The 14985-nt window shown below is 51.9% G+C and overlaps 1 protein-coding gene and 1 pseudogene across 3 annotated transcripts in view; both read right to left on the reverse strand.

Moving 5' to 3' along the window:
• Positions 1 to 14985, reverse strand: part of LOC147703529 (dnaJ homolog subfamily A member 4-like) — a 104326-nt gene that overhangs the window by 12677 nt on the left and 76664 nt on the right. For all 3 annotated transcript variants that reach the window (XM_086931900.1, XM_086931901.1, XM_086931899.1), the window contains exon 6: positions 8355 to 8585. In XM_086931900.1, the coding sequence (XP_086788026.1) occupies positions 8355 to 8585 (231 nt within the window). The remainder of the gene's footprint in view (positions 1 to 8354; positions 8586 to 14985) is intronic.
• Positions 9912 to 12079, reverse strand: LOC147703530 (uncharacterized; annotated as a pseudogene).

Here is a 14985-nt window from a genome sequence, read left to right on the forward strand (position 1 = left end):
TCCCTCTGCGCCGCTTAGGAGAGTTGGAACAACTCCGAGACACCGATCTCTTCCCTCGACGCGGAGCGTCGCTTTTCCGGCGTCAAACGCCGCCTCCGCGACGCCGACCGTTCCATTCTAGACGACGAGCGTCGACTCCTCCTTGACGCCGACTGCTTTCTCGAGGTCCTCGACGTCGAGGATCCCCTCGACGCCGACCGTCTTCTCGAGGGTGACCGGCGGTGTTGCCTCGACGCCGAGCGCCGATGCCTGTCGCTCTTCCTTCGACGTCGATAGCTCGACGCTGACGTCGACGACGGTGGTCTCGACGGCGGCCTACCCAGGCCCTTCGACGACGAATCTTCACGCCGTCTCGACCCGGAGCCCCGGGGAGATGGGGAACACACCGTCGTCATCCCTCTCGACGTCGATGCAATCGACGCAGACGGAGACCGGGACCGTTTGCTGGTCTTCCTGCCTCTGGGGAGCCCCCAGAGGCCTCAGCAGAGGCAGAGGGAACCTTCCCAGCCTGCCCAGACGCACCTGCAGCCTGCAGTCGTCTCTCCTCCAGGCCTTGCAGCCTAATCTTCAGCCTTTCCCTCAGGGTCCTTGCTGAAAGGTGCTGGCAGATGTCACATTCTTCAGGGACATGTGCTTCAGGGAGACAGATAATGCAGACGTCGTGTGGATCAGTCTTGGACTTCTTCCTTCCACATGCTGGGCATTTGTCGAAAAGAGCAGGCATTTTAGAGCCCTAAAAAGCCTGAACAAACACACAGGAGTGAAGGGAAACACCAAGAAATGTAAACTGCAAACACTTTTATCAAAAAAGTGAACAGAAAAAAATCCAATAAACCCTTGAAAAGGGGAAAGCTCAATGCCAGGGTCCAGTTAGCAAGAGCCGGAAAAAAGAACTGAAAGTAAAAGGGACCTGCTGTGCATTCTGGGATACTGGAAGAAAGTTCTCTTAAAGGCACAGTATCCTATTTAAGCCACATAATGGCAGCCTATGGGGCTTGTCTGTCCATGCCTTCCTATCTATCATTCCAGAGTCTTTTACTGGTAGAGGAAGTTTCTCTATGGAAGAAACTGGGCAGGCTGTGTTGTGTGTGGTTTTGTTTGGTGGAATTTCTAGTTGAAGTACTGGACAGTGTAGCCTGTGGATATAGGCTGCATTTTTTGTCTTTAAATTCTCTCTTAAGTGTCTTTGCAGTTTCTGCATGATTTGACTACTTAAGAGATTATTTTTGATTGCCGGGGTCCACGCACATGGGCGGGACTATTCACTAGATTATGACTATACACAGAGATCCCCTACTACAGAAAGTCTGTTTTTCAACAGCCCGACCTTTCTTGGCACCTACTTAGCCAATGAAGAGTTGATCATACACCCAGCAGTCTTTAATGCGATCAAGGTAAAAAGACAACGGATGTTTTGGGTCCCGATAGTGGAGTCTCTCCTCCTCCTTAGAGGGATGCAGGGCGGGAAAAGGTGGGCAAAGTGATTAATTGTCCCACATGAAAGGGAGTGATCACTTTAGGAAGAACTAAGCTTTTGTTCGAAGCACCACTTTATTTGAATGGACAGGGAGAAGGAGGCTTTGAAGACAGAGCCTGAAGGTTGCTAACCCTACAAGTAGAGGTAATGGCAATAATGAGAACAGTTTAGGGTCAGCAGCCAGAGAGGACAATTGTGAAGGGGCCTGAAGGGAGCATACAAGAACGGTTAAAACCAAATTCAAATACCATTGGGCATTATGAAGGGAGACGGAGGAAACAAATGTGTAAGGCCCTTAAAGAATCTAGAAACAATGGGAGACCTAAATAAAGAAGGCAGAGATTGCTGCAGGATATCCTTTAAGAGTACCCAAGGTAGATTCCTGCTCGGCCAAAAGAAACTCAGAATGAGGAGCAGAAAGGGCGATCAACAGCCTTTGCTGTGCACAATGTTACATGTGTGTGATGCCTTTCAGAAAACGAGTTACAATAGGGGACTTGAAAAAGATGGTTGATCAGGCAGCCTTAGAAAGGCTGAAAGGGCAGAAAGGTAGCCCTTGATAGTGCCCAGAGCAGAGCCTTGCTGGGAAAGAGAAAGAAGGAAGAGAAGAACCTCAGAAAGAGGGGCAGAGAGAGGATCCACAGCCTTTGCTGTGCACCATGCCACAAATCTGTTCCAACTGCAGGCGTATACCGACTTTCTGGAGGGACGTCTGGCTGCCAGAACAACATTACAGACTTCAGGAGGGAAGTCAAATGGCCTCAACTGTCACTGCTACATCTCCAAGCATGGAGGTGGAGACTGGACAGGTTCGGGTGGAGGACCGTCCCCTGCTGCTGCGACAGAAGGTCCTCCCGAAGAGGCAGACGAACCGGGGGAAAAAAAAATAATAAAAAATAAATAAATAAATAAATAAATAAATAAATCGACTGACATACTGAGTAGCTTGGGATACCAGTACCTTCGTGGTTAGTCCGGAGCCACAAGGATGACTTGGGCCCGGTCGCGTTTGATCTTCTTCAGCACTCTGGGCAGAAGTGGTATAGGCGGAAAGGCATACAACAGACCGCAACTCCAATCGCGACGAAAAGCGTCTCCGAGCGCGTGCCGCCTTGGAAATTCCAACGCGCAGAACTGATGACATTGCGCGTTCTCTTCGGTGGCGAATAGATCTAACCAGTGCTCTCCCCTCTGCAGAAAGAGACCTTGCGCCACATACGAGTTCAGACGCCATTCGTGATACATCATGCACCGGCGGCTGAGTTTGTCCGCCCTGGCGTTGAGAACCTGCCAGGTGTTGAACCACCAGGGTCACGCCCTGATGTTCCAGCCACTGCCAGAGGCGCAGAGCCTCCTGGCAGAGGGTCCACGACCCCACGCCGCCCTGTTTGTTGCAGTACCACATGATGGTGGTGTTGTCCGTGAACACCTGCACTACACTCCCCCGGACAGAGGAGAGGAATGCCTTCAGTGCTAGACGAATCGCCCGCAGCTCCAAAAAGGTTGATATGGAGCCGGAACTCCGCCGGAGACCAGAGGCCTCTGATCTCCGCCTCTCCCATGTGGCCTCCCCAGCCCTTGAGGGACACGTCCGTCACAACTACGTGCTCCGGTTGGGGAAGGGAGCGGGATCTGCCGCTGACCCAATAGTGGTCCGTGAGCCACCACTGCAGCTGGTTCGCAGTGCCCTCCGAGATCAGGACATGGTCGGACAGGTTGCCCTGATGCTGGGCCCACTGAAACTTCAGGTCCCACTGCAGAGCCCGCCATCGCGCGTGATGCACCAGAAGGATGCAGGAGGCCATCAGCCCCAGGAGCCGAAGCGTCAACCTGACCGAGACTCGGGATAAAGGCTGAAAGATCGGAATCAGAGCCGGAATATCGCGAACCCGCTGTTCGGGAGGATAAACCCGAAACTGCGCAGAGTCGAGAACCGCTCAGATGAAGAGGAACTTCTGAGAGGGGCACAGGTGTGACTTCGGCACATTGATGGAGAACCCCAGCTGGTGCAGGAGGTCTGCCGTCTGGAGGTGGCTGACGACTGTCTGGGGCGAGCCTGCCTTCAACAACCAGTCGTCGAGGTAGGGGAAGACTGAAACCCCTAACCTGCGCAGATGAGCTGCGACCACCGCCATCACCTTCGTGAACACCTGTGGGGCGCTGGTAAGGCCGAAGGGGAGCACGGTAAACTGAAAGTGCTCGTGGCCTACTGTGAACCGCAGGTAGCGCCGGTGGGCCGGCAGGAAGGGAATGTGGAAATAAGCGTCCTGCAAGTCCAACGCTACCATCCAGTCTCCTGGGTCCAGGGCAGCCAAGACCTGAGCCAGTGTCAGCATTTTGAACCTTTCCTTCCGGAGGTCCAAGATAGGGCGTAGGCCCCCTTTGCCCTTCTTGGGTACCAGAAAGTAGTGGGAGTAACAACCACACCCTACTTCTGGCCCAGGAACGCGCTCGATGGCCCCCTTGGCCAAGAGGGCCGTAACTTCCTCTTGCAGAAGTCCCAAGTGATACTCGGACACGCGATGGTATTGCGGTGGCATGGCTTGAGGGGTCGCCTCGAAGGGGAGGGAGTAGCCCCTTCGGACGATTTGCAGCACCCACCAGTCCGATGTGACAGTGCACCAGTGGAGGAGGTGATGGCGAACCCTGCCCCCCACTGGCGTCACATGGGCCTGAAAGCTCCGACTAGGAGGGTTTTGAGGCGGATGCTGCAGGGGTAGGTGTGGACTGACCTCGCCGTTGTCCCCGACCGCCACCACGGCGGCTTCCACGGCCGCCACCGTGTTGGAAACTAGTCTGCTTTGCGTGGCTGGCAGCACGTGTGGGGGCGCCCCTTCCTTGGCCACAAAAGGAGCGAAAGGCACCAGTTTGCTGGCGCAGGCCGAGAGGCCCAAGGACTTGGCCGTAGCCCTGGAGTCCTTAAAGCGCTTGAGCGCATGGTCTGCCTTGTCGCCAAAAAGGCGACGGCCATCAAACGGCATGTCCACAAGTGTATTCTGGACATCAGCCGAAAAGTTGGCGGACCTCAACCAGGTGTGGCGATGAATCGCCACCGTCGTTGCTATCGCTCTGCCCAGTGAGTTGGTGGTATCCAGTCCACACCAGATGGGAAAACGTGCTGAATCTCGACCCTCCGCAAGGGCTTGGGCGAGTTTAGCCTTGACCTCCGCCGGGCATTGTGGCAGCACGTCCGCGACCGTGTCCCACAGAGAGTGGGTATAGCGGCCCAAGAGGTTGGAACACCGCAGTCCCAAACTCAGGGAGGAGAATACCTTCTTGCCGTATTGCTCGTACCTCTTGGATTCCTGTTCGGACAGAGCCGTCGGGAATGCGGTCTGGGAGTTTGAGGCCTGGATGACCAGGCTCTCGGGGTGGGATGGGTCGACAGGAAACAAGGGTCGCCCGGGGCCGGGCGGTGGTGCCTGGTCACGCTCCTATCTACAGGCGGACCTGTAGTGGGCCTGGACCAAGTGCCCAAAAGAACGTCAGTCAAGGCCTCATTAAACGGCAGCAGAGGCTCAGCCGAGCTTGACTGCGGTTTAAGGACCTTAGTGAGGAGGTTAGTCGAGCTCAAGGCTCAAGGCCCTGGCCGCCCGCGTCAGCACCACACTGAAGGTTGCCCCCTCCTCCGTAGCCACGGTAGGAGGTGAGACAAAACCAGTGTCCGGCGAAGTGTCCAGACCACTGGCAGTCCCAAGTTCACCTGTCCAGTCCTGCTGGGACTGACACTCACGTGTCAGAGGGTCCTCAGACCCCTCATCACCCATCTCCTGATAATCAGGGTTGTCAAAGGATGGGGCCGGTTCATTGAAGTAGAACTCTCCAAGCGGCGTCGAGAGTGGCGCCGCTCCGACGCCGGAACCGGATCGAGGGAGGCATCGGAGACGGCGTCGCCCGAAGGCGGCGCCGGAGATGACACACTAGGGATCAGCGCCGGTGAGGTCGTCAGGTCAACCGGCGACGACCCGGATCCGGAAGCGGATCTAGTGGGGCCCTGCGGCATCGGGCCCGAAGGCGTCGAAGCACCCGACCCGCTGGGGCCCCCAGACGGGTCCGCTGGGCCCGAAGGCGCCGCAGAGCCCGCCGGAGGAGAGAGCGACCTCATGGCCACGAGGAAACGCTCAATCTCCCCCGGCGTCGCGTCCTGCCTAGGGACCAGAGGGTATGAAGCAGGCCGTGACGCCCGTGACTCCGACGGAGCCGCGTGGGCGGTGTCACCCGAACCCCCGGCCGCGTCGGAAGAGCGATGACGTCTCTTTGATTTCTTGTGCTTACCTGACGACTTCGAGCCCCAAGACCGATGGTGACTCCCGGAGCTATGATGGCTCCGACCCCGCGACCGGTCCCTCGACCTCCGTCCGGACGGGGACCTCTCGCGGCACGGGGCCAACTGCCGGAGCTCGGACCGGTCCCTCGACCTCAGTCCGGACCGGGACCTCTCGCGGCACGGGCCAACTGCCGGAGCTCGAGCCGCTTGCGGGACCGCTCCCGCCTAGCTTTCGACGTTAGGGCTCGGCAGGCCTTGTCGCCGTGGTCGACGCCGAGACAGTGAAGGCACCGGCGGTGAGGGTCGTAACCGACATCAGTCGGTCGCAGTCCTCACAGGGCTTAAATCTAGGCATCCTACCGGCACCGTTCGGATCGAAAAAGTTAGTCAAAAAGTGACTATGGGTATTACTTTTTCCGGATCTGTGCTGCTGGCGCGGAAAAAAGAACTGACATCAGCGCGTGTCTAAGTACTCTGACGACGTCATCACGGCACCCACGACGCCGGACGCGGAGCCGCGGACGACGCCTACCGACGTGCAAGGATACTGTACGCAAAAATTTTCGGGTCCAGTCTGACGCCTGGGGATATTCTAAGGTAAGGAATCTAATACTAACCTGTTTCTTTCAGATTTGTTTCATCAACAGGCATGTACCTTATTAGTGGAGGGACGCTTGGCTGCCAAGATAAAATTCCAGACTTCCGGGGGACGGTTGAAAGCTGTCAACAGCTGCGGCTTAATCTCCATGCAAGGACGTGGAGGTTGGAGAGGTTCTGGTGAAGAAACGTCCCCTGCTGCTGCGACAAAAGGTCCTCCCGAAGAGGCAGTGTAATTGGAGGGCCGATGGCCATGCTCAGTAGGTCGGAGTACCAGACTATGCCTGCCCAATCCAGAGCTACAAGAATAATTTGAGCCCGGCCGTGCTTGTTCTTCTTGAGCACTCTGGGCAGAAGTGGTACAGGCGAAAAAGGCGTACAGGAGGCCAAAGCTCCACCCGCGACAAAATTTGTTGCCAAGTGATTGCCACTTTGGAAACTACAACGTGCAATACTGTTGACATTGCGCGTTTTCTTCTTTTCAGAAAGTACCGGGAATAACAACCACAACCTACTTCTGGCACATGGACCCTCTCTATGGCTCCCTTGGCCAAGAGAGCTGATACTTACTTGCGGAGAAATGCCAAATATTCCTCCGACATGCGATTGTAAGAAGGTGACATGGAGGGAGTAGTAGTCTCGAAGGGGGGATGACTATTCGCAGAACCCACCAGTCCAAGTCATGGACTGCCAGTGGAGAAGGTGATGGTGAATCCTGCCTCCAACTGGCCGATGATGGGCCTGAAACTGAACAGGAAGGTCAGGAGGCAGTGGTGGGAAGGAAGTGCTATCTCCCTGGCCCAAGAGGAAGCTGTGTCCCACGTCTGTGGCCATGCAGAGGCTGGACAGCTTGCTTGTATAGGTGGGTGAGTAGGACGTGGCAGAGCACCTTTCCTATCCACGAAAGGGATGAGCTGCAGACTGAGGTGGACGGGTTGCAGCCGTGAGGACCAAGGATCTGGCCGTAGCTTGAGAATCCTTAAAGCGCTCAAGCGTCAAGTCTGCTTGGTCGCCATATAGGCACGTGCCATCAAAGTGCATGTCCATCAAGGTTGATTGAACATCCCCTGAGAAGCCAGAAGTCCTCAACCATGCGTAGCATCTGAGTGCTACCAACGAGGCAATCGTTCTGCTAAGTTAGTCAGTGGTGTCCAGTCCACAACGTATCATGATTTTGGCTGAGTCTCTCCCATCAGCAACTGCCTGGGAGAGACCGGCCTGGGCCTTCACAGGGCACTGAGGCAACATCTGCGTGACCGTATCCCAGACGGTATGGGAGTATAGGCCCAAGAGGCAAGCAGTAATCATGGACCGCAATGCCAAGCTTTGAAGAAGAAAACATACTCTTCCAAGATGATCCTGCTTCTTGAATTTCCTATCTGAGGGAAGCAAAAGGGAATGTTCCCTTTGAAGATGAGGCTTGGACGACCAAGCTCTCAGGGAAGGGATTTTGCATCAGGAACAGAGGGTCACCCGGAGCGGGCGGTGGGCAATTGTCCAGTCCACAGGAGCCCCTACGCTGGGCTTGGACCAAGTGCCAGAAGGACATCAGTAAGGGCTTAACTGAACAGCAAGGAGTTTGGAAGTGGAAGCCGCAGGCTGAAGCACCTCCGTTAGTGGATTAGTCCTGACTGCCACTTCAGGACAACGGCTGGCATGGAAAAAGAAACAACCGGCGTCAGCGGGCATGGGCGGCATCTACATAGGTCTCACAACGCCGACAGACACTGAGCCTACCGACGGCACCTAACGACGCACAGGGGTACTTACTGCTGAAGAAATAACATCTCTGGATCCGAACCAACGCCTGGGGGAAATTCAAAAAGTAAGGAATGTATAACTAATAGTCTCTTATCAGATCATGGAGTTTACAAACTACCATGCAACTACCTTATTCAGATACAAATAACCCAAACCTATTGGCACCATAATGCTAAAGCACTGCAAAGTGTTGCATGAAAGGAAATGGCCATCTCGTTAATCAGAGGAATGGCTGCAAATCAGTCATCCTACCTTGCCTTGAAGTGATCACAAGCGTGCGATTATCCATCGTCTGTATTGTCTTTTTACATCCACACAGAGCTTCAACAAGTTCAATATCCATTTTCATTATTAAGTTATCTTCCTGTCGCCTGAAACAATGGTGGTCTTGTTGATCCAAAACAATTATGACATCCCCAGATTCCAGACCAGGCTCTTGATCTCCTTCACCATGGAAGGTTATGCGCTGGCCATCTTTCATACCTATAAGAACAGCAAAGACCATCAAAATAAACATACTACTTAGCAGCTAGGGATTCATCCCACTTCCACAAAAACACATTCAGAACAGATTCAGTGCAAGAGATATCCTTTATCAGCCAAGAAGTTACTATTCTGTACCCCTGTAATTAAATTTTGTTCCAACAGGAGTAAAATCCAGTACTGACGGATGATTGGTGGGGCTACTAAAGAATTCCAACTGATACCTGAATGTGTCCCACAGTGAACTTGACACTGCACCAAGTACATCAGATAGCTTATTCGCAGTCCTTTTGGCATAGAAAGACATTCACAAATGTAACCAAGAGGTGGAGCACTTAGAGTGCTTAGAAATCTAAGTTTTAGTTGATTTTGTGGGTAACCTAGGTGACACCCCTTCCTCAGATCGACTTCTCAGCTAGCCAGAGCCCTGCACTTTAGCCCTCTACTTTACCTATAGTGACAATTTGAAGACAAACATTGGATTTAAGACAATTGTATTAATCTCTATAACACAATATGGCTCAGTCACCAAGAAAACAAGTTACTTACCTGTAACTTTAGTTCTCCAGTATTGGAAGCTTTTATAGATTCACATGCCTGAATCATTCCCTGTCGTCGAGACGGGAGTCTCCGGTATATAAAAAAGCAGTGCTTAGTAGTATAGCAAACTGAAAAGAGGCCTAGGCCCATTACCCTTTTGCAACCCATAGCCTTGGTTATGTAAAAAAGGCCCAAACTTTTCCCTGAACCAATCAGAGCTCCTCACCCTCTAGAACCCTCCTGAGAGAACCTTCTGCCCCTCAGATTTTTCACGCACTTGTGCATATAACACTTTTTGTGCTAAATCCGAGGTGAGCCTCTCAGGGGAGGAGGGTGGGTGCATGTGAATCTATGAAAGCTTCCAATACTGGAGAACTAAAGTTACAGGTGTTTTCTTACTCCAGTATTGGAACTTTCATAGATTCACATGCCTGAATCAGAATAGCAAGCAGTGACATTACAAAGCACATTTCTCGGATACATTTCATAATCATGTAATACAACTTGAAAAACCAAGCATAACATATAAAATGTGACTTTATAACAACAAGAGAAATTACGGATGGAGGGATGGAAAAAAGGCTCACCGTTACTGGATGATATTCCGCAGTACCGCCTCTCCCACCGCCGCATCCGACTCTGCAGCTGCTTCCAAGCAATAGTGCCTGGTGAAGGTGTGCGTAGATGTCCAGGTCGCTGCTCTGCAGATATCCTGGATTGGCACTCATCCAAACAGTGCAGTGGATGTGGCCATTGCCCTCGTGGAATGGGCACGAACTCGTGCATTCAGAGGCTTTCCAGCAGCTTGACGACAGTAGATAAATCGCACTGGAAATCCATCTGGCAATTCCCCTCTGACAGCGGGAAACCTTTCCTGGGTGCGCTGAAAGCGACGAATAACTGAGAAGATTTGCGAAAAGCCTTAGTTTCTTTCAAGTAAAACTTCATACATCTTTGAACGTCCAGTGAGTGAAACACCCCCTTTCAGGTGCGGTTGACGGGTGAGGAAAGAAACGTTTTACCACCAACGGCTCATTCAGATGAAAATCAGTTGGCACCTTAGGAATGAACTTCAGGTTCGTCCTGAGAATCATTCTATCCTCTTGAAACTGGAAGAAAGGCTCCTGAATCATGAACGCTTGTAGTTCACCTACTCTTCTCGCTGAAGTCAATGCAATGAGAAGAGCCACTTTCCAGGACAAAAACTTAAGGTCCGCCCTGTGTATCGGTTCAAACTGTGGTTTCATCAATTGAGAGAGTACTATATTCAGATTCCATAATGGTGGTGGAGGCTTCACTGGAGGAAAGACTCTGAATATCCCCTTCATAAATTGCTTGATGATCCTCGATGACCATAAGGACGGGCCTGACGATGACCTCCTGTAGCGGGATAACGCAGGCAAATGCACCTTGATGGAAGCGTGTGCTAATCCGGACTTTGCTAATAGCAGAATGTAAGGTATAATTTGATGAGGTGCAGCAGTAAGAGGGTGAACGTTATGTCTCTTACACCACAGACAAAACCTCTTCCATTTCATCCTGTAGGTTTTGTTGGTACTCTCCGCCCTGGCTTTGGACAGGATCTTCCTACATTCGTGTGAGATGTTCAGATGACTAAACTCAGTGTTCAGGAGAAAGGCTGCTTATCGCAAGGATTTCGGGTCCGGATGGAGCACCTGACCCTTGGACATGGTCAGAAGCGATGAAATTGGATGCAACCGAATTGGACGGTCCTCCGACAGCAGCAGCAGCAGCAGTTCCGTGAACCAGTGTTGTCTGGGCCACCACGGGGCTACTAGGATCAGCCTGCACGGTTCTTTCTTGATCTTCACCAGAACGCGGGGAAGAAGAGGAATTGGAGGAAAACCGTTGGCAAAGACGCCGGACCATGCCATGGAAAACTCATTCCCCCCAAGATCCCTTCTGGGGAAGCTAGCTTGCGAAGTACTGGCATTTCCTGTTTTCCCTTGTAGCGAAGAGGTCTACTATCGGTGTTCCCCATCTTCGAAAGATGCTGTCCAGGATCCCCTGGTCCAGCTCCAATTCGTGGCAGGACGATTTGAGCCTGCTGAGTGTATCCGCCTTGACGTTTTGATCCCCCGGGAGGTGTTCTGCTGCCAATGATATTCCTTGCTGAAGATCCCATTCCCATATCTCATGGGCTTCCTGAGACAGGGAGAGATCTTGTTCCCCCTTGCTTGTTTACATAGTGCATCGCCGTAGTGTTGTCTGTTCTTACCAAAACCGGCGAACCTCTTATCCTTGGTAGAAAAGCTTGTAATGCCAAGCGGATCGCTCTGAGCTCCAACAGATTTATGTGTAATTGCTGCTCGTGCACCTTCCAGCGACCGCTGACTTGAAGGTCCTGAAGGAAAGCTCCCCATCCTTCTAGAGACGCATCCGTTGTCACCACTAGAGGAGCCGCTCTTGCCAGAAACGTCAGACCTTGAGACACATTTCCTTTTTGTGCCCACCCCTCTGCTGCCTGTGCCATCACTGGTGTCACCCAAATTGTGTCGAAGGGTCCCTCCACTTGACACCATTGGAGATCGATCTGCTCCTGCGATGGGCGCATCCTTAACCTGCAGCAAGGCACCAGGGGAATACAAGATGACATCATGCCCAGCAAGGATTTGTACCTGCGGGCTGAAAGAGACTTTCTTTTTACCAAGTCTTGGAAGAAGGACACAATCCTTAGTTGCATTTCTTCTGAGGGAAACGCCTTGTTGCAGTCCGTGTCTAATATTGCCCCCAGAAATGTGATCACTTTTGTTGGGTGGAGGTTTGACTTTCCCTCATGGAGAGTCAATCCCAGTTTGGCAAACAAGTCTATGCAGGCCTGTGTTGACGCTCTGGCCTGTACTTTTGATGGTGCTTTGACTAACCAGTCGTCGAGGTAAGGAAATATTTGATGTTTTTGCTTCCTCAACACAGCCGCTACTGGAGCCAGGCATTTCGTGAATACTCTTGGAGCTGACTTCAAGCCGAATGGCAGTACCTTGAATTGGTAATGTCTTCCGGCTACTAAGAACCGAAGGTACTGTGTGTGCAGGATGGATCGGCACGTGGAAATACGTGTCTTGTAGGTCTAATGTAGTCATGTGATCTCCTGGGTTCAATAACGGAAGGATGTCCTGCAGAGACACCATCCTGAAAGATTGATTCTTGAGATAGGTGTTTAAGGATCGGAGATCCAGAATGGGGCGCCATTGGAGCTTGCTTTTCTTGATAAGATAAACCTGGAGTAAAACCCCTTGTTTTCCTGGGCTTTCGGTACCGGTTCTATTGCTCCCTTTCGGAGCATTGTCCGAATCTCCTGCTGGAGTTGATGCAAATGGTTGGCTCTCTGGTGCATCGGTGGCGCACAAGGGGGCGTTTGAAGAAATTCTAGGGTGTGACCGAATTGAACAATTTTGAGGACCCACTGGTCCGTTGTTATTTTCCACCAATTGTGAAGATAGTAAGCAATCTTTCCATCAAGGGGAGCATCTGACATAGCCGGAAGATGGAGGTTGTCATTGCCGGCGGGTGTTGTCCTTTCCTCGGCCACCCCGTCCTCTTGGAGTTGATTTTGTATATCCTCCTGATTGACTCTGATTGTACTGTTGACAGTAAGGCTGTGATGAGACCGAATAAGAATATCTCCCTTGTTGATATCCTCCTCTATACGAGGACTGTCTTCTACCCCTGGAGCCACGAAAAGGGGTTTTCCTGTATTGCAGTGTCCCCAGAGCCTTTAACGTATCAGTATCCTTCTTGATACTCTGCAGAGTATCATCAATATGCTTCCCAAATAGATCTTCTCCATTTAAAGGGAGGTCTAAAATGTTGTTTTGCACTTCCGGCCTAAACGCCGTTGCTTGCAGCCATCCTTGCCTGCGCAGGACCGCTGCTCCTCCCAAAGATCTAAAAGCTTTGGTCGCTATATCCATAGCGCAGTCTATGACTTCAGCCGAAGTCCTCTCCCCTTCCAGAAGAATCTTCTTCGCCTCCTGCTTCTCTGGTTCCGGCACCTGGTTAATGTATGGAGACAGGTCACACCACATGTGCCTGTCGTACCTTCCCTAGATAGCGAGGGCATTAGCTGCTTTCACCAGCAGAGCAGACATTAAGGAAAACCGTTTTCCTGCATTATCCAACCTTCTGCCCTCTCTGTCCGGAGGGGTTGTGATCGGAGCAGATGGGTCCCTGGATTTCTGTTGTGCCGCCTGAGTAATCACAGAATATGGTTTGGGATGACCCAAAAGGCAAGCTGGAGCATCAATAGGGGTCTTATACTTTTTATCCAGTCTGGCCAGAACCGGCGTCACCGTAGCTGGCGTCTCCATGACCTTTAATCCTTCCTCCCAAATAGGAGACACTATAGGCAGGGATCGCACAGATTTCCGATACAAGTCCTTCAAGTCATATAAAAAGCATTCCGCTTTCTCCTCCGTCATGGACAGTGCAAATCTCTTAGTGGCTCTTTCCATTAAATTATGAAAAAAACTGATGTCCTCCGGTGGAGAATCTACTGGCCTCGGCATAGGAGTTGAAGGTGAGGGAATGAGATAGTCATTCCATTCTGCACTTGGTACCGCAATCTCCCCATCCTCATGATCGTCATCCGAGATATTGTGATGCGACGTCGGTGGTGGAGACCTAGCAGTAGGTTCCGGCAAAATCTCTCTCCTACGTACCGGTGTCCCTGGTACCGACCGTGAACGCGGAGTAACCTCTGGGACTTGCTGAGTGGCTAGAGTCGCTGGGTATCTCTTCCTATAATCCTCCAACATGCCCTGGAGGTCCCTCAACAAAGAGGAAGGCACATTTGTCATCTCCTCACGTTGCTGTTGGCTATATCGGTGCTGTTCTTGGGGATGTTCCTGAAAACCCCCATATTCTTCCTCAGAATCCGCCTCCTGGTACTTTACCTGCAATTGCGAAGGGCTACTCGCGAACCCATATTCGTCATCTTCCTCCTCCGAATCTTCCTCTTCCAGCAGGTGAGATGGCACCAATGGAGAGACCTTGCTCGGAGATGTAACTTCTGGTGTTATAGGCTTTTTCCAAGGCACCAATCTTTTCTCTGGTGTTTTTTCCCTCGTCGACGAGATTCCCATTGCCGTCATCGACCAAGTCATAGTCGGCGACGCTCCAGTCGACGTTGTAGTCACCGTCGACGCCGTCCTAGTCGACGCTCCCGTCGACGTTCCCGTCGTCAATGCGCTCGTCGACGCTCTCGTCGACGGTAAAACCGTCGACGATATCGCAGTCAACGGTGAAATCGTCGACGCTGTTTTCTCACCAGCTTTAACACCATCTTTCTTAGTCGACGACGCAGGTGTTTTTGACGTCGTCGATGGCACCTTTTTTGGTCCCGTCGACAGTGTTGAAACACTACCTTTCTCCTCAGAAGGTGCAGAGGAAGTCAGTTTGATGGCGATCTTGATTTTCTGAGGCGATTTTGGGGGATCTGATGCGGATTTCACTTTAGAAGCAGAACCCTTCTTCCCCTTAGCTTTAACTGAAGGGGATTTTGAGGGACTGCGCCCGGAAGATCCTGGGGTGGTCTTTTTTGGGGCCTTCTCAGGTCTTTCTCCTGAGGAATGTGTCTGAGGAGATTTACTTCTCTTCTGAGATCTCTTAGACGCCACAGACTCCTCCTCACTCTCACTTGAGGATTTCTTTCCTGGCTTTAACCTTCTGGAGCCAGATCAGCAGCCTTCCCTCACGATCCCTCAAGGTTTTATTCGAAAAGGTACGACATACCTTACAATCTGCTGCCTTATGGTCTGGTTCGAGGCAGTAGATGCAATCTTTGTGAGGGTCATCTGTATAAAGCCTCTTCTTAGAGCAGGTGGAACAAGCTCTAAATAAT

Source organism: Lissotriton vulgaris, chromosome 7, assembly GCF_964263255.1.
Source record: "Lissotriton vulgaris chromosome 7, aLisVul1.2, whole genome shotgun sequence".
Classification (NCBI taxonomy): domain Eukaryota; kingdom Metazoa; phylum Chordata; class Amphibia; order Caudata; family Salamandridae; genus Lissotriton; species Lissotriton vulgaris.